Source organism: Oncorhynchus masou, chromosome 6, assembly GCF_036934945.1.
Source record: "Oncorhynchus masou masou isolate Uvic2021 chromosome 6, UVic_Omas_1.1, whole genome shotgun sequence".
Lineage (NCBI taxonomy): Eukaryota > Metazoa > Chordata > Actinopteri > Salmoniformes > Salmonidae > Oncorhynchus > Oncorhynchus masou.
This window is the reverse complement of record NC_088217.1, coordinates 83,262,248-83,286,664: the sequence shown is the minus strand read 5'-3', so window position 1 is coordinate 83,286,664 and position 24,417 is coordinate 83,262,248. Positions and strand designations below refer to the sequence as shown.

The following is a 24,417-nucleotide window of genomic DNA, read 5'->3' as shown; positions in this document are numbered from 1 at the left end:
TGGACATGCCACTGCTGTTTTCCTTCAGCTGTTCTTGTCTAATGATGTTCTGTATTATGTCAATCTGTATTATGTTTCATGTTGTGTGTTGGACCCCAGGAAGAGTAGCTGCTGCTTTTGCAACAGCTAATTGGGACCTAATAGAATACCAAATTCCAGTCTTTACCAATAACCACAGCACCATCTGCTGTTCAAGAAAACACTACTAGAGGGCTCTACACAGAATAGGCTGGTGCACACAATTATTTATTTATACACTAGATGACTGATAGGGGGCGCTGTGTTGGCACTCCCTCACTGTTGTAAAACACATGCATGTAAAAAAAAATGCATGTATTAATGTGTACATTTGTTTTTGCCTCGTTTATTCTGTTACAGACACATTTATGCATACTATTATATTATGTGAGCTAAACATAAAATAACAATATATGAAAACATTTTCCTTAAAGTATCATTTGTTGTATTACTAATGTTATTGTCCCCACTTCAACAAAAAAAGACTTAAACGCATGTTCTTGAAACATTTAACTGAAATGCAGTAGCATCCCATTTATTCCTATGGAGGACTGGTCCTACTGGGGAGTGCCAATATGGCCGACAGGTGGCTTCAAAGCCTCTCAATGGCCAATACATAGAATTCACAATTCAGGGTTTATATACATCATTGGGTGCACATAATAAGCACTAGTAGAAACACACAAATATAACAACAACATAAAAGAATGGGAAGATGGTTTTGTATGATGCACTGACAAAATGCCATAACCCAGGGTTAGAGCCAAGATGGAGGTACGGATGCTTCAACACAGCGTCCCCTATTAGTCATCTAGTGTTTATATCACAGAGAGAGCAAAGTGTTCAGTCTACAGCGACTAATGCATGCTGGTGTTGGGTGGGCTTTTGGAAGGCCTGCATTCACTCAGTCACTCTTTTCACGCCACTTCGATACAAAGTGATTTTCATAGTAGGTTAGGAGAGCATTTTTGCTAAACCTAACCCTAACCCATTTCCTAACCTTAACCTCAGTCTCCTAACCCGCTACATTAATTATCCTAGCCTGTGGCGTAAGTTCTACTAACCTTCCACGAATAAAATAGTTTTTCGCCTTATGAATATGGAGTTTTTCCTGGTCACGATACATGGTCAGGAACCAGTCATCATTCATGAGTAGGGCCAAAGATGGTGGAACAATCAAGATATCCCATAAAGGCTGTTTGCCATTGAAACAAATGTTCACAGTTCCCATCTACTTAATGGAATTTGTATTTGTTTCATTGACCCATTGTTGACATTGTCCCAAAATGTTTTGCTTGTCGACACTCAAGTTTTCAAGATATGTAACTTTCAAAATACAGAAATCATTGTATGGTATGATTTCTGTATTTTGAAAGTGAAATATCTTGAAAACTTGACAGCAGCTGGGTCTGGTCTACTTAGTAAGTTTTAGTTATTTTTAACCAGAAAAAAGAGCCTATAAAATGTCTCGCTTTCTCTTCTGTCTCATGAGCCATGCAGTGAGGATTCAGTTTCTTTCATTGGGTGGCAGCAAAGAGCTATCTCCAGTGCCACTAACAGCATTATAGTAGATCGGCAGTGTATCATTTACAGTGTAATCAATGGTTTATTACACAGAGAAATTGACTGCTGTTATGGACGACTGCTTAAACAGACCACTGACATTTCATATCATATGAACGTGTCATTTAGCATGAAGCTGTGATGTTTGTGTTACAGTTGTGCCACCTATCCTCTCTATGGGTCTGAAACCTCCAGTGATGCCCTTGATGACGTTTTAGTGACAGGGCTCTAATGCTCTTTCACCTTCTCTCGTCCCTCTCTCTTTCTCTCTGTCCAGATCACAGGGGCGATCCTCTTAGCTGTGGGACTATGGGGAAAGTTTATGCTGGGTGCGTACATATCTATCATTGCTGACAGCTCCACCAACGCTCCTTATGTTCTCATCGGCACCGGAACATGCATCATCGTGTTCGGACTGTTTGGATGCTTCGCTACCTGCCGCGGGAGCCCATGGATGCTCAAGCTGGTGAGAGCTAGGAGAAGTTGGTGAGAGCTAGGAGAAGTTGGTGAGCGCTAGGAGAAGTTGATGAGAGCTAGGAGAAGTTGGTGAGAGCTAGGAGAAGTTGGTGAGAGCTAGGAGAAGTTGATGAGCGCTAGGAGAAGTTGATGAGAGCTAGGAGAAGTTGATGAGAGCTAGGAGAAGTTGATGAGAGCTAGGAGAAGTTGGTGAGTGCTAGGAGAAGTTGATGAGAGCTAGGAGAAGTTGGTGAGAGCTAGGAGAAGTTGGTGAGAGCTAGAAGAAATTGGTGAGGGCTAGGAGAAGTTGGTGAGAGCTAGGAGAAGTTGGTGAGCGCTAGGAGAAGTTGGTGAGAGCTAGGAGAAGTTGATGAGAGCTAGGAGAAGTTGGTGAGAGCTAGGAGAAATTGTTGAGAGCTAGGAGAAGTTGATGAGAGCTAGGAGAAGTTGGTGAGCGCTAGGAGAAGTTGGTGAGCGCTAGGAGAAGTTGATGAGAGCTAGGAGAAGTTGATGAGAGCTAGGAAAAGTTGATGAGAGCTAGGAGAAGTTGGTGAGCGCTAGGAGAAGCTGGCGAGAGCTAGGAGAAGCTGGCGAGAGCTAGGAGAAGCTGGTGAGAGCTAGGAGAAGTTGTCTTCCGAGTAACTCAAATTTGTCTATTTCTTCCCACTGGGGAAGAAACAGAATTCAACATCTGTTCCACATTGGTTAAAGTAATATCATTGAAATGACGTGGAAACAACGTTAATTCAACCAGTGTGTGCCCAGTGGGTTTGTTTATGTCTTTGTTTCATTTTTTATTTATTTCCTTCTAAAAAGGTCTTCCTTTTCTACTGTCATTCAATGTTCCTTGCAGTGTTTCGAGAATCTTATCGTGAGCAAAGGGTGAGAAAGTCTGCAAAATATACACAGTAACTCAGTGGCCGTTTTGTGGCGCCCTGTGTGCCCTCTCTCTGCAGTATGCCATGTTCCTGTCCCTGATCTTCCTGGCAGAGCTTGTGGCTGGCATCTCCGGCTTTGTCTTTCGTCATGAGGTAGGTGGCCCTGCCATACCTGCCTCTGGCTCTCACCCACAGAATCATGAGTACCTACCCACAGGGCACAGATGTCAATTCAACGTCTATTCCACGTTAGTTCAACATAATTTTGTTGAACTGACGTGGATACAATGTTGATTCAACCAGTGTGTGCCCAGTGGGCAGAATTCATCAGTCAGAGTGTCCATCTGTTTCACAACGGGAGAAGCTATGAACACAACAAGAACTTTGTGTTTGTGTTCCCAGATAAAGGGAACCTTCCAGAGGACCTTCGGTGAGGCAGTGAAGAACTACAATTCCCAGGATGAGAGGAGCCTGGCTGTGGACAATGTGCAGCGCAGTGTGAGTGACGGTCATTTTGACAGCGAAATTAGGGTTGTGATTAAAAACGGACTGTGATAAATCTCTCTCCAACCCCCTCACTCTCTATCTCTCTTGCTCTCTCCATCTCTCTCTCTCTCTCTCCCCTCCCTCTCCATCCCTCTCTCGCTCTCTCTCCATCCCCCCTCTCTTCCTCCAGTTGAAATGCTGTGGTGTGTTGAACTACACCAGCTGGTTGTCCAGTATCTGGTTCCCTAACAACGGCATCCCACCCAGCTGCTGTGCCAGCATCTCTGACTGTAACTCTTCTGACCTGCACAATGTCACCATAGCCCCCAGCAAGGTCCACCAGCAGGTCAGACACACACACGGACAGACAGACACACACCGTACACACTGACAAACACACTCACTTGTCTAGTCTTCTACAGGGCTGTTATGAGCTGGTGACTGACTTCATTGAGACTAACATGGGGATCATTGCTGGAGTGACATTTGGAATAGCTGTCTCACAAGTAAGTAACAGTATGGGTCAGTTGTTCTTCCACTCTCCTTCTGTGTGTGTGTGTGTGTGTGTGTGGGTGCGTGCGCCCAGTGCAGGTTATTAATGATTACACACGGCTGGGGTGATGTTCACCGCTGCTCCTTCAGACCCAATCAGCTAGTCCGCCACTCAGAGCCTGTTCCATCACACACATACCATTCAGGCGCGCCTCGGGAACTATTATGCAGACCAGAGTACAACAGCACACACACACACACTCTCTCCCCTACCTCCTTCCTTCTCCAGCTCCCTCTCTCTCCATTCCTCTTCTCTCTCCATTTCTCCTCATTTCTCCTCTCCCTCCTTTGCTGTCTCCTCTCTCTCTTTACTATGCGTGAGTGTGGTCGTTACCTCCTGCTCGGCTGACATGCTCGATTAGCCCCACAGCGCCACTCGTCGTCACAGCGACCCCCTCCATTACCCTTAATGGGCCTGGGGGAGGTAGGTAGAGAGAGTGAGAGTGTGTGTGTGTGTGTCTCCGTGGATGCTGTGACCTGCGACAGCCTGCTCTTCTGCAGTCTCGAGCCCATTAATTGCACCGTAAACGTTATGGAGGGAAGCGGCGAGGGGAGAAGGAGGGGTGGCAGAGAGAGATCAATGACACCTCTTATAGGAGCAGCCACCCCTTTAATTCATCTTATCCCTATCCCTTCTCTCTTCCTTCCCTGATCCCCCCTCTCCTCCTTCCCTGATCCCTCCTTGGCCCTCCATCCCCTGGCAATGAGGATGGAGGGAAGAGGGAGAGAAGAGGGAGAGGGTGGAGGGAAGAGGGGGAGGGTGGAGGGAAGGGTGAAGGGAAGAGGGGGAGGATGGAGGGAAGACTGAGGACCTTTAAGAGAGATTATTTATTGTGTGCTGTTGGAACTGACTCATTTTCATCATCACCCCCCTTCTCTCTCCCACTCTCTCCTCTCTTGCTCTCTCCCACTCTCTCTCTCTCCCCCATTATCTCTCTCTTTTCTGCCACTCTCTCTTTCTCTCCAGTCAATTGGTATGCTGTTGGCATGCTGTCTGTCGCGGCTTATCACTGCCAACCAATATGAGATGGTGTAGCAGTGAGGTGCAGGTGAGTCTGACACACATACAAATACCTTATTTCAATCCACCAATCAAATTGACAAAAAAGGATCCAAACATTTCAAACATCCAAACATTGAGTGCATGGCACTCAAGGGTACAGAAAGCACATCCTTCTCCAAACGGCTAGGCTGCCCATGACAGCTGAAACAGAGCAGTACCTAGCCAATTGCATTGCCCTGGTTTTTGTCAGGCCCGCAATCTGGAGGCCACGCACTGCAAGCCTGTGTACGTGGCCGAGACTGCCAAATATCAGCCCCGCCAGCTTGCACCTCCACCCCACCAGCTTTCACCTCCACCCCAGGCTGTTCCAGCATGCCACGAGGGGCTGGTATTTCAGCAGCTTCTCAGCAAAGGCCTGGTCCATGTAGCCGTCCAATGAGCAGCCCACTTCCAAAACAAATACCTCCCCCTGGCCTCCCCCCACAACAACAACATCTGGCACACAGGAAACAGGAATGTTTATGCATGCGTGCTGTTGGTGAGACCACTTGTCCCACCTCGCTGGCTATCAGGTCAACAAGACGGTCATGTCTAGCAATGTATAAATCCTTGTATGATCAGCAGCCATTCACAACATGGGCAATGGACTCCATTTAATTTGACTCGTGTAGAATACAAAATGGGTCATTATCTGCAGGGTACCAGAGTGCTACACACACACACACTTGTGTAGTGCTATTTGTCTCTGTGACTAAGTGCAATGCATCCAGTGTAATAAGGGGTTGTGTCACAGACCTCCATGGCTGGAACCCCTACAGCCCCCTGCAAGTCGCAGTCAAACACACACACACCCACAAACGTGATCTCACTATGCAAGGTAGTTATCGCTAGCTCACACCTTCCCAGCAGGCCCCTCTAATTGGCCGTCCCCGACTGTGCTGCTGTGGATTATAAATAAAGCTGTTTGGCTCGCAATTAAACACTCTGATTTATACCGTGTTGGCAGGGCTGTGTGGCGTGATTATGCCTTAAAGAGTTAGAATCCCCCACTTCTCCCCCCTATGACACACTGGCTTAACCTCATAGGGTTTAGCCTGATAGTGTTTAGCCTGCTAGCGGTTAGCATAGCCGAGCTTCACCAGAGCGTCATTGTCAATTCGAAGCTTGCAGAATCTATTACTGGCTCCTATCCACCAGACACTACTTGGCTGTTTTGTCACTTCAGAAGCCTCAAGGCTCTAAATAGACCAGAAGCCTGGCACTGGAGGCTCCGGGAGGGTTAACCGACAGACTGCGTTCCACAGGTGCAGAGAGAGAGAGTGGCATTTAGGCTTCTTATACACATCACAGTCCAAAGGCTCCGCTCATTACAGCAGACAAATGGCTATCCCTCTGGCTGTGTGGCGGCCCTGCAGAGACTTCTCAGGGAGATCTGTCTTCCAAAAGCTTCAGGTGACAAGTTCCAAAAGAGAGGATCCCCTCGTTGTCACTGATTATGAGTGGTGGTGATGGTGTTTTCAGGGAATGTAGTCACACATGCGCAGAGACACACATACACACACAATCATGTTGAGTCTCTCTGTGATTGTCGGCACCTTTGTTATTTGTTTCCTTCCAGGGAGACCAGGAGGAGGAGAGAGTACACATCACCTTGGAAACTGGGGAGGAACACACCCAAACACTCCATTCTTACTTTTCCACTCCTTATCTTTCTTACTTTATCACTCTCGTTTTCTCTCTTTCAACACATTCCTTAATATGCCATCATGCCATGACTAAAAATGTTACCTTTCAAGACCTTAATTCTTCTAAAATGAATGGTTGTCGATTAGCACTTGCCTCAGCCATATGCTCTGATCCAGGCATGCCATGCCTAATTCAAACAGTACCAATCTTCACTTACACAAGTTGACAATCTTCCTAAGAAATTGCCTTGATGCAACATAGCAGTGGAACGAGGAGCTATCTTCCCCAGTCTAAATTTCCTGGAAATACTTTGAGAGATGCCATCAGAATTTCCAATGAGGTCTTCGAAAGAAACTTGAGCCCACTCAGAAGGGACTGAGTTTCTCTGACTGACACACACGCACACACACAGCGTCTGCTTTTTTGCTGCTACATGGACTACAGTAAACCTACATCCTGCTTCTAATGACTATCACTCTAAATGACCTTGTGCAAGTTGCTCTCTGTGGATGTGTATTTGTGATGCGTTTAGATCCTCTGTATTCAGTCCTGTACTTGGTGATCTCTGCCACTCCCTCCCCTGTGCCTTCTGTCTGTCAGTCATAATCAGTTATAATGTTGTTTTGTTGTTGTAATATTTCATTTCATTTTAAAAGTCTTAACTAGTCATGTGTGTTTCTATAACAGTAGTCTGAGACACAGACATTTTTCTGGTTTAAACTCCAGTTTTGGTGTTCAAATGTTTTTACACATTCACCTTCTGCTTGAGATCCCATTCTATTTGACTATCCTTGTCCATTCTCCAGCACATCCAGTTCTCTCTCTCTCTCTCCACCGCCACACCCCAGTACATTCGGTTCCAACACCCTCCCCCCTGACTGACGCATATCGCTGCACAAACTAGAGTTTCAATGAGTCAGCACTGCTTTCTGATGATGAGAGAAGACTATTCTACTTCCTGTCTTTTGTTGTTGCCGTTTGCTTCTCACTATATGGGATTGGTAGACAGAGAGAGAGCCAACTGGGCACAGACTGGTTGAATCAATGTTGTCATTTCAATGAAATGATGTGGAATAGACAATGAATTGATGTCTGTGTCCAGTGAGAGAAAGAGAGAGAGAGTCATTCTCAGTGGCAGGACTTGAGGTGTTCAAGCTCGATTCGGTCTGTCATTGCTCTGGACAATCAAATGAAATACCACTTTTTAAAGATTAGCCACTTTTGTGTATTACTTAAATGGAGAATCAGTAAAATGACAGCAACCTCTTAGGTGGTAATGACTGTAGGAATAATAAGCTTTAGCGAGGGCCTGGGGGTAGAATGGAGTGGGGCAGACCACCGAGGTCACTGACACTGTTACTGGTTTCATTCCACTGTCATGTGAGTACAGAAAGCTGGTTCCAAGATTCTATTCCTGTAATTACTAGGATTCTTTTAGGTTTTTGTTTTGGGGTATTGACGCATTCTGAAGTTGCTCTGTGTTTTCGGGGGATCAGTATAAAACCAATGTACATGATCAATTTATCTCTCAATCCAAAATTGGACAGATGAAATAAGACTGTATAAAAAAAGAAAACGTTTTAAAATGCATCGCCAGCTAGCATGCCAACAAATGTATGTTGATATTGTGAACAATTGTGATCTTGAATCTATGAATAAAATGGTCATTACATCGTTTCAGTTGTGAGTTTCTGTTGTGAGATATTTACTCTTGTATTTCTAGAACCGAGAATTTTTTGTTGTTGATAATAAACGTGGGTAGTTAATCATCATTAATTAATTCTGCCCCTGATAGATCCAATATAATTTACAGGTAGCAATAATATTTTTTACCCCACGGTGTCACTATCACATCTATGAAAAACGTATTCGCGATCCCGTCTAGAAAGGGTGTTCGTGAGACAGATTTGACCATAGAATTAGCAATTAGAATAATTTAATAGAATCTTTATGGGCTTGACTCTAAAAAAAAAATTACGAACAAGAACAACATCCAATGAAATCCTTACCGTTTGTTACAATGTAACTTATTCACAATGGACATCCGTATTCGTGATCATGAATCTGTTACAGCATCAAACTATACTATGTTGATACAGCATAAAAACGAACTACTTTGTTGATAGTGTATACATTGTTAAAATGTAGTACACCTACTACTTAAAGTGTTTTTGTGGGCAGGAATGACGCAACCCCAGCCTGAAATAAACTCCTGCTTCAACACGTCGCCAGTTTCCTCAGATGAGCCTGCTCTATTCCACAACTCAAATTACATAATTATGATTCCTTCCTCGCCTCCGTATTTCTTTGAAAGCATGTCATTTGAGACCTTCAAATTCAAATGTACACGAGCCCTGGTTTTACGAAAACTGTGAAAGCAAGTTTGTCACAGTACACATTTGAGTTATCAGTATTGAAGTGACATTATGTTATTTTCTTCATAATCTCTCCAAAAGAGGAAGTATGGAAGGAAGGTAAAGATAGGTGGTTTTGTTGAAGGAAGTAAACATGTTCTAACCGGGAATTGACTTGCCAGAAAATCAGCGGGGATGGTGAGAGACCGGCTAAAATCTGATTGGCTGAAAACAGAGTTACGGCTTGTGGGCTGACGCCAGTACGCCACTCTGCATCTCACCGTCCTCCTGCTGGTGCTGAGGATTTATCAATTAAGCTAGCAAGCTGCTATCGGTCGCTTTGCTCACAACAAGCTGTCAAATTAAGACTTTATGCCTTCCACAGAAGTTTAACAGGTGAAGTGGTTATTCGGAAAAATACCAGGGACGATAACATCACGGTGAGTTTGTACTGCTTGAGCTAAATGTAATCTACAAATATGGCTAGCTAATGTTAGCTGTTAATTCAGTGAGTTGAGAACGGAAGCATCTATTGGCCAGTGTAAGGATTTCTTAATTTTTGGTAGGCCTACTATGCAACTAATGATACTGAAATAACGTTACTTGAAGTAACTAACCGTATGGTGTCTCTTATTTCAGGTCGTTCATCCAGTTACTTTAGCCTGAGGGGAAACATTCGACTGAGACAGATCCGGGAACGCCCTTGGAAAAAAGCCACTTGTTAGTCAATTAGTGAGTAACGTTAGGTAGTACAGTTCTCACAAGGCAGGCAAGACGTTTGAGAAGTCTGGACGTTTCCTCGGGCTGAGTAAGCTTTTGCAGCAGCTAAATTTGTAATTGTTATCCGATAAAGAGCATTAGCTAGTTAGCTTGCTAAGGTTGATTTCAGACTGACAGAGTAAAACTACATTATCATCGGTGATTCGAGGTAACTAGATTATCTGCACGCGGTCAGGGTTCTCGCAAAAATGATGCAAATTTCGGATTCGTACAATCAAAAGAATTCATTGTTCAATGCAATGAACCGATTTATTGGTGCCGTAAATAACATGGATCAGACGGTGATGGTTCCTAGTCTGCTAAGAGACGTGCCTCTAGACGAGGAAGAAGAGGTGAAAACGATATCACCGATTAGGACCGCCAGCAATGGGTCAACCACCTATTTCCAGGACGGGGACATGTACAATTACTATGTGCTATTAAAATCGATCAGGAATGACATCGAATGGGGGGTCCTACAAGCCGACGACAGGCGGAAAGAAAAAATGGGGGTGACCGCGTTGGACATATCCAGAATAGAATCCGATGATGATGATTTGGAGAAACAATTTCATTATCATTTGACCGGACTACACACGGTTCTGTCTAAGCTTACCCGGAAAGCAAACACCCTCACGAACAGGTACAATCAGGAGATTGGAATAAGGGGCTGTGGACTGTGACTACTAGAAAGTTGAGTGTGTCAGACGATAACATCAAAAGCCATTGAATGGTGGGAATGTCCTAGTGATATCGTTTGTATTTATTCCCACAGTGGGAATAAATAAATGTAACCTACTAGACGTGTTTCATATGCATTGTTAAACATTTTCCATCTACTGTTTGAATGATTTGTTTAAACTAAATCTTGTGTATTAATGGCTTGTTGTATGGATGGTCTATCCACATTAACATTGTTTGTTGTTGATTGGGCAACATTGCATAATGCCTACTGACAGTGATTTCATATGTTATGGTAGCAATGAGTCATTGCCATACCATTGACTAAATCATATGCTTGATAATCTATGAATTGGAATCAAATGATAATCATTTTGAATTTGAGAGATTCCAAGAGATTAACACCAACTGTAAACCTTATTTTAGCGCCATTTTATTTTTCTATAGAAATGACGGCTCAGCGATTAAACATCTGCTTATTGTTACGTTGTGATCAGTTTATTTGACACAGTCACTGGTTTATTGAGAGGTACACAACTTCGGCGTGATAGTTTTGTGACTTGATTAAACTGTAAGATTGTGATTAGTCTGTGAACTGAATCCTACAGTGGGTATAGAAAGTCACCACCTCCTTTCAAAATGTTCACCTTTTGTTGCCTTACAGCCTGAAATGTAAACACATATATTTAGACTTTTCCCAGCTTTATTTACACACCATAACCCACAACATCCAAGTGAATCTTTCTCTTCTAAACTCAAAAGTAAAACAGTAAAATAACCTATTTGGATAAGTGAACCCCCACCCCTTCAACTTGCTGAGGTATAACCAACCACCTTCCAGATCACAAGTCAAGCTAATTGTCTTCCATCTGAGATCCATTTTTAGGACTTTGATTATTTCAGAATAAAAGCAGTTTTTCATAGAGGACTCAGTAGTGAAATTCAAAGCAATGAGTCCACTATGGTAGGACATGTACTGTCAAAGGATCTACGAGATAAAGTTGTGAATAGGCACAAGTCGAGATGGATATAAAAATATTTCAAAGGCTTTGTCCCTTGGAGCACAGTTAAGACCATTATTATTTGTTTTTATTTAACTGTTAGTTTACCAGGTAAGATGACTGAGAACATTCTTATTTACAGCAACGACCTGGGGAATAGTTACAGGGGAGAGGAAGGGGATGACTGAGCCTATTGTAAGCTATTAACAAGTGGTTAAGGTGTATGGCACCACTCAGACCCCGCATAGATCAGGTCATCCCTCCAAACTGGATAACCGGGCAAGGAGGAGACTGATCAGAGAGGCTACAATTGGCGACTTTGAGGGAGTTTCAGGCCTTTATGGCAAAGACTCGTCAATGTGTGCATGTGCCCACTATCACAAGCACTCTACAAATCTGGCCTCTATGGGAGGGTGGCAAGAAGAAAAGAAAAAACCCGTTTGAGCTTTGCCAAAAAGCACATTGTAGATTTTGAGGGAAAGTGGAAAAGGATGCTGTGGTCAAATGAGACAAATTCACCTTTTTGGTCTGAATGCAAAATGATAGGTATGGAGAAAACCCAATACATCTTTCCACCCAAAGAACACCATGTCTACATTAAAGAACACCATGTCTACAGTAAAGAACACCATGTCTACAGTAAAGAACACCATGTATACAGTAAAACAACATGTATACAGTAAAACACCATGTCTACAGTAAAGAACACCATGTATACAGTAAAACACCATGTCTACAGTAAAACACCATGTCTACAGTAAAACACCATGCCTACAGTAAAGAACAGCATGTATACAGTAAAGAACACCATGTCTACAGTAAAGAACGCCATATCTACAGTAAAACACCATGTAAAACAGTACAGTAAAACACCATGTCTACAGTAAAGAACACCATGTATACAGTAAAACACAATGTCACCAAAGCACATTGCCAAAGCAACCGTACAGTGGCTGAATGACAAGAAGGTGAATGTCCTCGAGTGCCTAGCCAGAGCCCCGACCTAAATCCCATTGAGAATCTGTGGAATGACTTGAAGAGTGCAGTCCATAAACGGTCACCATGCAATTTGACTGAGCTTCAACAATTCTACAAGGAAGAATGGGAAAATGTTGCACAGTCAAGGTGTGCAAAGTTATTAGAGACGTATTCAAAGAGACTCATGACTGGTTTTCTGGTTCAACCAACTCTGTTCATTTATCCGACTAGGGTATTTTGCAGATTTAATTTGAATACATTTTTTGTAAGAATTATTTAAACATTTTTTTACTTGGATATTCTGGGTTACTGTGTGTAAATATAGCAGAACATTTTTTTTTAATGTGTTTTCATTTCAGGCTGTAACAGCATGCCCAAACCAGGACGCATGTGAGTGTCCGAGTGCACCACCGTGCGCAAATTAAGTTTGTCCCCCCGCACCAAACGCGATCACAACACGCAGGTTGAAATATCAAAACACACTCAGAACCAATTATTATCTTAATTTGGGGACAGGTCGAAAAGCATTAAACATTTATGGCAATTTAGCTACCTAGCTTGCAGTTGCTAGCTAATTCGTCCTGGGATATAAACATTGGGTTGTTATTTTACCTGAAATGCACAAGGTCCTCTCCTACAATTAATCCACACATAAAACGGTCAACCAAGTCGTTTCTAGCCATCTCTCCTCCTTCCAGGCCTTTTCCTCTTTGGACTTTATACGGTGATTGTCATCTAACTTTCATAATAAGGTGTATTACCACGACCGACTGACCTCAGTTCATCATTCAATGACCCACGTGGGTATAACCAATGAGGAGATGGGAGAGGCAGGACCTGCACAAGTTCACTGTCACAAATAAAACTGACTTGCAAGCAGATGCTTGTTGGCGCACGTGAGCAGTGTCAGTGCAATGATTGAATAACGTGTGTGTACATTTATTTTGCAATGCTCGCGCATGCGATACGAGCGATGTGGTCAGCATGTAAGGCAACAAAGGGTGAACATTTTGAAAGGGGGTGGTGACTTTCTATACCTACTGTATATTCTGGGCAAATAGGAATTTGTCAATAAGGTCATCTGAGGTCACAAAAAGGTCAGGCATAATGTAATACAACATTCACAGGAACTCAAACAGGTCATTTTCCAGTTGGCAAGAAATACATCTTATGCAGTATTGTTGATTCCAAGATTCTTCTAGGTTGTGGGATTCCATGTATCCGGGATAAAACTATTAGATAGTCGATCTCTGAGATACAAGATTCAAATCCTTCAGATACTTGATCTTCCTTGAACCCCTTTCCCCATTGGGCTTATTTAAAGAGTTGCCAACCACATATGGCCTGGTGTGGTGTGGTGCTGGGACAACTATTAGGCCAGTGCAGTACTGTATGTCTGGACATGAGATTAAAAGTCACTGTGGCCAGACCCGCTGCCATTCACAGCCATCTCCCAGATATCTCACCAGCCTCTCATCTCCATCCACTTCAATAGAAAAAAATAAAATAAATGAACACAAATTGGAATTCTACACTGTTTAGGTATAACAGCTGTATTAGGGTCAGTAGGCCTTTAGTATTGTCATTTAGTAGGGGATTGTTTTGATTCACTAGGCCTTTGGATTGCTGTGTGTCCTGTGCTTAAAGTTATGGTATGCGTTATGGTTAGCATTCTAAACCAAAGTCATGAGACGGTAGTTTCATAACTCCTAGAGTTAATTGCATCATCTACCTCTCAACTCCAGTGGATGCAGCAACTCTGAAATAGACAAATTCCTTTGAGATGGAAAAGTGTTCCCTCACCTATCCACTTACTCTCTCATTTCAAAGGTTGCCTTGACAACGGCCAAACCCCTTGACCCTCTCTGACAGCACAGATTATTCTGTATATCTAGTCAGACAGGTACAGTAGGTGACCTTCACCCTCAAAGGGAGAGGTGTCACACCTGATAATCTTATATGACGTGGCATTGTGCTGGCAAAGCATCTCTGCCAGTCAACAGGGATGACTGTTGCTGTGGAGAAATAGAATCTAGGCAGTACTTTGCCATCTATTGTTGTCAATCACAACATGTCTGACTCTATTTTCAGTTATTTTTCCACATACAACACTGTCACCCCAGTTCAAATCAAATTTATTTATATAGCCCTTCGTACATCAGCTGATATCTCAAAGTGCTGTACAGAAACCCAGCCTAAAACCCCAAACATCAAGCAATGCAGGTGTACAAGCACGGTGGCTAGGAAAAACTCCCTAGAAAGGCCAAAACCTAGGAAGAAACCTAGAGAGGAACCAGGCTATGTGGGGTGGCCAGTCCTCTTCTGGCTGTGCCGGGTGGAGATTATAACAAAACATGGCCAAGATGTTCAAATGTTCATAAATGACCAGCATGGTCGAATAATAATAAGGCAGAAAAGTTGAAACTGGAGCAGCAGCACGGCCAGGTGGACTGGGGACAGCAAGGAGTCATAATGTCAGGTAGTCCTGGGGCATGGTCCTAGGGCTCAGGTCCTCCGAGAGAGAGAGAGAAAGAAAGAGAGAAGGAGAGAATTAGAGAATGCACACTTAGATTCACACAGGACACCGAAAAGGACAGGAGAAGTACTCCAGATATAACAAACTGACCCTAGGCCCCCGACACATAAACTACTGCAGCATAAATACTGGAGGCTGAGACAGGAGGGGTCAGGAGACACTGTGGCCCCATCCGAGGACACCCCCGGACAGGGCCAAACAGGAAGGATATAACCCCACCCACTTTGCCAAAGCACAGCCCCCACACCACTAGAGGGATATCTTCAACCACCAACTTACCATCCTGAGACAAGGCTGAGTACAGCCCACAAAGATCTCCGCCATGGCACAATCCAAGGGGGGGCGCCAACCCAGACAGGATGACCACATCAGTGAATCAACCCACTCAGGGACGGCATGAGAGAGTCCCAGTAAGCCAGTGACTCAGCCCCTGTAATAGGGTGAGAGGCAGAGAATCCCAGTGGAAAGAGGGGAACCGTCCAGGCAGAGACAGCAAGGGCGGTTCGTTGCTCCAGAGCCTTTCCGTTCACCCTCCCACTCCTGGGCCAGACTTCACTCAATCATATGACCCACTGAAGAGATGAGTCTTCACTAAAGACTTAAAGGTTGAGACCGAGTTTGCGTCTCTGACATGGGTAGGTAGACCGTTCCATAAAAATGGAGCTCTATAGGAGAAAGCCCTGCCTCCAGCTTTTTGCTTATAAATTCTAGGGACAATTAGGAGGTCTGTGTCTTGTGACCGTAGCGTACGTGTAGGTATGTACGGCAGGACCAAATCAGAGAGATAGGTAGGAGCAAGCCCATGTAATGCTTTGTAGGTTAGCAGTAAAACCTTGAAATCAGCCCTTGCTTTGACAGGAAGCCAGTGTAGGGAGGCTAGCACTGGAGTAATATGATCAAATGTTTTGGTTCTAGTCAGGATTCTAGCAGCCGTATTTAGCACTAACTGAAGTTTATTTAGTGCTTTATCCGGGTAGCCGGAAAGTAGAGCATTGCCGTAGTCTAACCTAGAAGTGACAAAAGCATGGATTAATTTTTCTGCATCATTTTTGGACAGAAAGTTTCTGATTTTTGCAATGTTACGTAGATGGAAAAAAGCTGTCCTTGAAATGGTCTTGATATGTTCTTCAAAAGAGAGATCAGGGTCCGAGGTCCTTCACAGATTTTTTTGAGACGACTGTACAGCCATTAAGATTAATTGTCAGATTCAACAGAAGATCTCTTTGTTCACCCGAGTCTTGTATGATCATATTACCCCAGTGTACCACAGTTCAACCCGTTTGTTTGATTGTCTCAGATGTGACCACAGATAATGCAGTAGTGGCCAACTGTGCTCTTAGAACTACCCATCCTGGATCCGGTATATTTGTCATCAGCAACGCTGAATAGCATAGCGCAACAGTCAAAAAATATTACTAGAAAATATTAATATTCATGAAATCACAAGTGAAATATAGCGAAACAAAGCTTAGCCTTTTGTTAATTACCCTGTCGTCTCAGATTTTTAAATTATGCTTTACAGCGAAAGCAATCCAAGCGTTTGTGTAAGTTTATCGATAGCCTAGCATAGCATTATGTACACTTAGCATCAGGAAGCTTGGTCCCGAAAATCAGAAAAGCAATCAAATTAACCGTTTACCTTTGATGATCTTCAGATGTTTTCACTCACGAGACTCCCAGTAAGACAGCAAATGTTCCTTTTGTTCCATAAAGATATTTTTTATATCCAAATACCTCCGTTAGTTTGGTGCGTTATGCCCAGGAATCCATTGGAAATAGCGGTCACGACAACGCAGACAAAAATTCCAAATTATATCCATAATGTCGACAGAAACATGGCAAACGTTTTTTTATAATCAATCCTCAAGGTGTTTTTCAAATATCTATTCGATAATATACTGTATCAACCGGGACAGTTGGCTTTTCACTAGGACCGGGAGGAACAATGGCCGACTCTTTTGCGCAAAAATCACTCTGAGACCCCCCACCTGACCACTTACGTAATGTGGTCGTTCACGCTCAGTCTTCAAAATAAAGGCCTGAAACTATGTCTAAAGGCTGTAGACACCTTAGGGAAGCCATAGAAAATCTGGTTGATATCTGGAATCTGGTTGATATCCAATTCAATGGTCAATAGGGACGCATAGTGTCGTAGAAAATTGGATCAAATACAACGCATTACAGAACTTGTGAAGTCAATTCGGCTTTTTAATACAAGAGTATAGCAAGCCGGGATGGTCCGCGGAACACACTCCACTTTCCAGAGCCCCGGCTCCAGTATTTATCCACATATTGCATATGAGCCCATCCCAAATGCAAATAAAGTTACATTCCAATCCGTGCATCCCGCTTGTTCAGCTCAATAACGCCCATACCTGCTTTCCGTCAGATTATGATGACAAGACCCTTGCTTTGTTCCTGCATTTAGCTAAAAGCATTCTTTTGTTTGTGTATTATCTAAGATCAGCAGACTGTGTGTCTCCTCAGTTTCTAGCGTGTCCACCTATACTAAAAATATGCGAACTATGTCTATTGGTCATAAGTTAGTCATTTGACTGACCCCCTCCTTTGCATATCCCTCTGGCCTTGGTATGTCCAGCTATTCTGTCACCTATGTGTCCTTCTCTTCATGTAGTCTGGTTTTAATGTTCAGCTATTCTGTACATCTTATGCATTTGTCTATGTGTTATATTTGCTCCCACAATAGGAACACAGAGCTTTCAAAATAAGAGTCACTTCCTGATTGGATTTTTCTCAGGCTTTCGCCTGCAATATCAGTTCTGTTATACTCACAGACAATATTTTTACACTTTTGGAAACTTTAGAGTGTTTTCTATCCTAAGCTGTCAATTATATGTCTATTCTAGCATCTGGTCCTGAGAAATAGGCCGTTTACTTTGGGAACGTTATTTTTCCAAAAATAAGAGGTTATTAACTAGCAATGGAAAGGATTAAATGTTCACTGTTAATATAATACTATGGGTTATTATTATATTAACAGTGAACATTTCATATTTTCCATTGCTGTCATTTAGCAGACGCCAATTCATCCAAAGCGACTTACAGTCATGTGTGCATTAATTTTAAGTACGGGTGGTCCCGGGAATCAAACCCAATATCCTGGTGTTGCAATCGCCGTGCTGTACCAACTGAGAAGCCTTTAGATAAAGGTCTTTGTCTTAAACATACATGCAGTGGGTTTCTATACGGAAGGATCTGTTCAGGAGAGCAGTGCTACAGTACATGATGAATACAATGCTAGCATTGAGCTACATCCTCAGGTCAGTTTGGCTCACGTTCCAGACTGTATCAACTGAGGTCTTTGTGAGCAAACATCTGAAGGGATGTAATAGGATAATTCACCCAAATTGCAAATTGCAAAATCACGTGTTGGTTTCCTTGTATGCAGTCTATGGACAAGGTATGACAGCAGACAGCAATTCATGCTTTGGTTTAGCTTCCCTGGCACTGTTTCAATGCGCGAAAAATAGTCATATCAGGACCATGACGTGAATGCGATTTATGCCACAAATGCTAAAACATTAACATTTAGAAGCTGTGCCAGGGAAATAAAACCAAAGCATGAATTGCTGTCATACCTTTTACGTAGACTGCTTATAGGGTAAGGAAACCAATGTGTCATAGTAATCTGGGTGAACTATACCATTAAGACGTAATGTCCCTTGGATATAGTTATAGGATTGTGGTGAGATGCATCACTGTAGTCTTTATACCCACATGAGAGAAAAAGACAATGTGGCATGAGTATGGAAGTCTATAGTGAAACTGTGTAAAGGGAAGTTGATGAAGCTCATGATTTGTAGCTAGCATGACTTGTACTGTACCTTTAAAGGCCTATTTGACACACAGGATGCTAAATTGGCCATGACAAATAAGAGTGTGATCAAACTCAGTCATAGAACGACAGACTGCCAGTCTGTAATTAACTATACTGCTTTTTGGCACGTTCCTAACTTCCTCCTGAATTAGAAATCATTATAGGCCCTTTCCCATTTCAGCACATTAGCAATATTTCTATGTCTGCCTTCATTAAGGAAAGTGGAGCAGTAAGCAGTGGATGTAAGATATGTCATTAAGCTGATATTATCTCTTTCTCCTTTTCCCCCTCTCTCTCTTTCTCTCTCTCCCTTTCCCTCTCTCTCTCCATTCCCCCCTCTCTTCTCAGGCACAATTTCCTGCTCTCTGAAATATGCATAAGTTGTTCATGGTTACGATGCATTTTCCCTTTGAATGTGGCTAATTTGCATGATTTTTAAAAGAGCTGGCGAGTTAGAGAGCTGTTTGGGGAACACAGGAAACGCGCAAGCGAGGAGAATATGGATATTAAAAGAAGGGAGTAGGGTGAAGTGGGGGAGTGTATTGGTGTTTATCAAGCCTCATAATTGGTAATGTGTCTCTCCCATTGGACGCAGATAGTGCAAGTCTCTATCCAATTGGAAAATTGTGTTCGGCACAGCGGAAATGGAGACGCTGGCCTTTATTTTCTACCTAATTAGCTTTTAATTAACCCTTTACCTTTGGGGCTAGACTGGGTGGGTGGGGATCCTCTCCAGTGTCCCCTTGAGAGGCCCCCTCACACACACACACACACACACACACACACACACACACACACACACACACACACACACACACACACACACACACACACACACACACACACACACACACACACACACACACACACACACACAAAAATACACTCAGTCACATCACACACACCTCGGCCAGCAGCTCGATCATGTCTATGAATGTTCATGTTTCCCAGTGCAGACAGCATTGATTTGTATTGACGCCATAATGACAGGACTATTAGCTGTGTTCTTCCTAAGAGGCTGAGGGTATTTGTGTGTGTGTGTGTGTGTGTGTATGTGTGTTAACAGAGTTGTGAAGGCCAGAGGACTGCAGTACAGTGTGATTGGGCCTGCTATCTCTCCAGGGGACACCACACTGGTCTGCTTGGCTCCAGAAGATGAGCGATGGCAGCGATAACTCCACCGCCCTTGAGGCTCTGTGCTACAAGAGCGCAATCACTGGCCCTGTGTGTATCTGACAGTCTGGGGACATACCACCCTAGTCCTGAAATGAAAGAGGAAACAAGGTCTTTGAGGTTTCTGCTAGCTGTGTGGGCTAACGCAGTCCATTCCTGCCACTGCAGACCTGGCTTTCAAACCGCTGGCTCTCTGAACAGAAAGGACTGCTGATGGGCTGCAGCTACTGAGCACTGCATTTCTGTTCAATCAAAGCTGACCAGCTGACTCAGAACCTCCACAACACTGGAGGGATGTCTCAGTTGGGTTATACAGAGTTGTCAGCATCCTATTTTGATTCACCCCTCCTCCCTTCCCTCTTGCACCTGACACACACTCCAACCCCCCCACCCCCCTCCCTCGTGCCCCTGACACACACTCCAACCCCCCTCCCCTCCCTCTTGCCCCTAACACACACTCCAACCCTTCCACCCCCCCTCCGCTCCCTCTTGCCCCTGACACCCTCCAACCCTCCCACCTTCCCCCTCCCTCTTGCCCCTGACACACACTCCATCCCTCCCCCTCGTATCATTTCTCATCCCACAAGCTTGTCTCTGGGGGTGGGCGTTGCTTTGAATCAAAGCCCTACTAATCAATTCTGCCCATCGCCGCTCTCTCTCTTCCCCTTTTTCTCTCTCTGTCTCTGTGTTGGTGCGGCGTAATGATTATCTACAGTCCTTCATCACCCAGCCAGTGAGTCAGCCAGCCAGCCAGGCCGATTGCCAGGACAGAAGTGGCTAATTCAATTAGTGCCGACCTTCTTTCCTGCACCGGGTGCTCACGCGCACGGAAACACGCGCACGGAAACACGCGCACGGAGCGGGCTTGAGAACATGACTCACACCGAGAGAGAAGTAGGGGATTGAACTGTGAGTCACCATGACTACACACACACCAGTGGAGGCTGCTGAGGGGAGGACAGCTGATATTAATGTCTGGAACAGAGCAAATGGAATGGCATCAAACACCTGGAAACCATGTGTTGATGTATTTCATACCATTCCACTTATTCTGCTCCAACCATTACCACGAGCCCGTTCTCCTCAATTAAGGTGCCACCAACCTCCTGTGACACAAGCTGTAGCCAGACTCCTGCTCATGATAACTTCTCCTACAGGGATTATCATGTGTATTAATGCTAGAGGAACAAACTGAACAACATGTTTTACTGTGAGGGAGGTGTGAATGTACTGATGGCTTGTAGAACATCTAGACAGAGAGACGAAGGGAGAGAGGGGAGGCTGGTTTAATTGGTGTTGTTCAGTGGAAAAGATAATGACTGTATACCTGTGTGTTTATGTGGATGTGTGTGTGGATGCCTACGTGTGTGTGTGTGTGTGCATGTGTATATTGTTATACCAGTCTTTTAGTATTGGCACCAGGGTTGGGTTGTGATTTGAAATTCAACTTATCAACTACAAACTCCAGGGTGGGAAATAAGGGACCCTTTTCATGTCTTGAATTGGAATTCCAATTATTCCCAGTAATGGACAGCATCTGAATGGAACTGACCCCAACCCTGAAGGCATTGGTTTTATATTCCACTTGACCACATGGTCAGAAGTGACATTTATCAGTGGCTGACAATCTGTGCCAAAAATCAATACATGGACCTAAAGATGTTACAATGTCATTTAGAGTGCAATCCATGGTGGGTCAAGTCTTTTGACCTCTCTTGACCCCAACTGATTGTTATTGTACATACAGTACCTCTACGTGTATGGCTACTTATTGGATAATTTCAACATCCATTAGGTGATAATTAGATCTGGTAAACATTTAAGATTTAACTGTGATGTGTGTGCAGAGGAGGCCATGTACGGTAGGTTATCAGTCTGTGGATTGGCCTCTCTCTTTCTCTCTCTCTCTCTCTCTCTCTCTCTCTCTCTCTCTCTCTCTCTCTCTCTCTCTCTCTCTCTCTCTCCATCGCTGTCTGACACCTGACAAACTCTCTGCTCTCTGCCCCAACCACTCTACTGTGTCTGAGGGACCGACATCAGAGAGAGAGGGAGAGAGAGCGAGGGAGAGCAGACCAGAGGAGAGAGGGGGAGCAGACCAGGGGAGAGAGAGGAAGAGTGGGGGAGAGAGATATTTTCTCCATCCCTTTAAGCCTATCCCCTCTGAAGTTATTTCCCTTGAGAGGGGACTGAGCATAAAAGCGAGGTTATATCTGAGCTAGCCGGTGTGAGAGGAGCACAAAGGGTTAAGTCTGAGTACCTCTCCCAGGGGAGGGAGGGAGAGAGAGGGATTGTCCCAGCTCCAACTCTCCTTCACCTCTCCTCCCTCGCTTTGTCCTCTGGCAGTTTGCTGGGAGGGTTGCTAAGTAACCACCAACCCTGCTGTTAGAGATTGAGAGAGAGAGATAAAGAGAGAGAGAGAGATAAAGAGAAAGAGAGAGAGAGATAAAGAGAGAGAGAGAGAGAGAGAGAGAGAGATAAAGATAGATAGAAACACAGGAGAGGAGGAGAAAAGCATTTAGCATGTTGTTGGTTTCAGATGGTTCATTACTATGTTAGTGATAACATATTAGCTCCTTAGACAAAGGTACGCTGAAGCTTTTATATAAACATGTGGAGCCATTGTCCTATTGTTTAGAGAACTGATGAGAGAACTCTTCTGGTAACACACTAGCTGTTTGTCAGTGGAGGCTGGTGGGAGGAGCTATAGGAGGACGGACTCATTGTAATGACTGGAATGGAATTAATTAACCTCTACGGGATCGGTGTCCTCCCGTGGGATGATTGAGTTAATGTGATTAGCATGAGGTTGTAAGTACCAAGAACATTTCCCAGGACATAGACATATCTGATATGGGCAGAAAGCTTACATTCTTGTTAATCTAGCTGCACTGTCCAATTCACAGTAGCCATTACAGTGAAAGAATACCATGCTATTGTTTGAGGAGAGTCCACTATTATGAATTGAAAATGTATCAATAAACCAATTAGGTACATTTGGGCTTGATACAACATTTTGAACAGAAATGCAATGGTTCATTGGATCAGTCTAAAACTTTTCACATACACTTCTGCCAAAATCTAAATTGCACATAACCTGGAAAAATACATGATGGCCTTTCTCTTGCATTTCAAAGATGATAAAAAATAAAACCGCATGTTTTTTTCTCTTTGTAATATATTTGACGGGATCTGTGTTATATTCTCCTACATGAATTGCTTCAGGTCCTGAGCTACAGGCATATAGATTTGGGTATGTCATTTTAGGTGAAAATGGAAAAAAGGGTAAAATCCTTAATTAAGAGGATTTATTAGTGGAACAGAGTCAAAACATTTATTCCATTCCAGCCATTACAATGAGCCCGTCCTCCTATAGCTCCTCCCACCAGCCTCCACTGGGGTTTGTGTTGATAAGGACGCCATGTCATTGGGATTTATAAGGTTGTTTTCATCATGCCTCGTAAATCCATGTCAATGAAACATATATGCTTGTTATTTGCCTACCCTGTGTGTTTGTCCTGCCTTCCATTGGGTCAGTCATTGTGGAACACAATGTGTCTAGCAGTGTTGCACAATAATCTGAAGGCTGGTGCATGGTGGGGGTGTGGGGCACAGTGGGTAGCATGGCAGTATGCTCATGTCTGTCACTTACCCTCATCTCTACATAACCCTCTGAGCAATATCAGCTACTGGCACCGTGACCTGATTGCTTTTGTCTTGATATGGGGTGCTGGGAGGGGGGTGGGGGGTTAAAAATTAATGTAAAAAAATCCCCTTTTTAATAAAGCGTCTATATTTGCATTTGTGTAGTGGCACACAGTTGAGCAGGATTTCCACACAGGATTTGTTGTTGTTGCAGGGTCTGGAAAAGGGTTTTGCCTTTTATGAAGGCATTTAAATTAATTCTACGTAATTTTCATTAGCAGAATTAGCAGAAAGACATTAGCAGAATATTTTGTAATACCAGAAAATGAGTGGCTACTCTCACAGTGACACACTGATAGCAATGAAAACAATAGCCCAGGCCAAAGTAGAGAAACTCTGATTGTACAATATTAGGAGGAATATACTGCGTCGATATATACTGTATAGTGGAGGCTATATATATACAGTACCAGTCAAAAGTTTGGACACACCTAATCATTCAAGGATTTTATTTATTTTTACTATTTTCAACATAGTAGAATAATAGTGAATACATCACAACAATGAAACACAGAAATATATTTCTGATTTTAGATTCTTCAAGGTAGCTACCTAGGTGACAGCTTTGCACACTCTTGGCATTCTCTCAACCAGCTTCATGAGGAATGGAATGCCTTTCCAACAGTCTTGAAGGAGTTCCCACATATGCTGAGCACTTGTTGGCTGTTTTTCCTTCGCTCTGCGGTCCAACTCATCCCAAACCACCTGCCGTGGCGGCAGGGTAGCCTAGTGGTTAGAGCGTTGGACTAGTAA

At 43.6% G+C, this 24,417-nt stretch overlaps 2 protein-coding genes across 2 annotated transcripts in view; both read left to right on the top strand.

Annotated features, from left to right (window-relative positions):
* The window catches only part of LOC135542806 (tetraspanin-7-like), a 28,534-nt gene extending 20,215 nt beyond the window's left edge, over window positions 1–8,319 (top strand). The window contains exons 2-8 of the mRNA XM_064970028.1: window positions 1,859–2,047; window positions 2,994–3,068; window positions 3,318–3,413; window positions 3,592–3,747; window positions 3,824–3,907; window positions 4,921–5,002; window positions 6,575–8,319. Of these exons, the coding sequence (XP_064826100.1) occupies window positions 1,859–2,047; window positions 2,994–3,068; window positions 3,318–3,413; window positions 3,592–3,747; window positions 3,824–3,907; window positions 4,921–4,989 (669 nt within the window). The 3' untranslated portion in view covers window positions 4,990–5,002; window positions 6,575–8,319. The remainder of the gene's footprint in view (window positions 1–1,858; window positions 2,048–2,993; window positions 3,069–3,317; window positions 3,414–3,591; window positions 3,748–3,823; window positions 3,908–4,920; window positions 5,003–6,574) is intronic.
* A 725-nt stretch (window positions 8,320–9,044) lies between these two features.
* Window positions 9,045–10,921, top strand: LOC135542805 (mid1-interacting protein 1-B-like). Its single transcript, XM_064970027.1, has 2 exons — window positions 9,045–9,436; window positions 9,636–10,921. The coding sequence occupies exon 2, from the start codon at window positions 9,965–9,967 to the stop codon at window positions 10,436–10,438; it is 474 nt and encodes a 157-aa protein (XP_064826099.1). The 5' UTR covers window positions 9,045–9,436; window positions 9,636–9,964; the 3' UTR covers window positions 10,439–10,921.
* The last annotated feature ends 13,496 nt before the right edge of the window (window positions 10,922–24,417 follow it).

What these genes read in the sequence shown, in the direction of transcription:
- LOC135542805 (XM_064970027.1), top strand. Translation starts at nt 9,965, where the DNA reads ATGATGCAAATTTCGGATTCGTACAATCAAAAGAATTCATTGTTCAAT.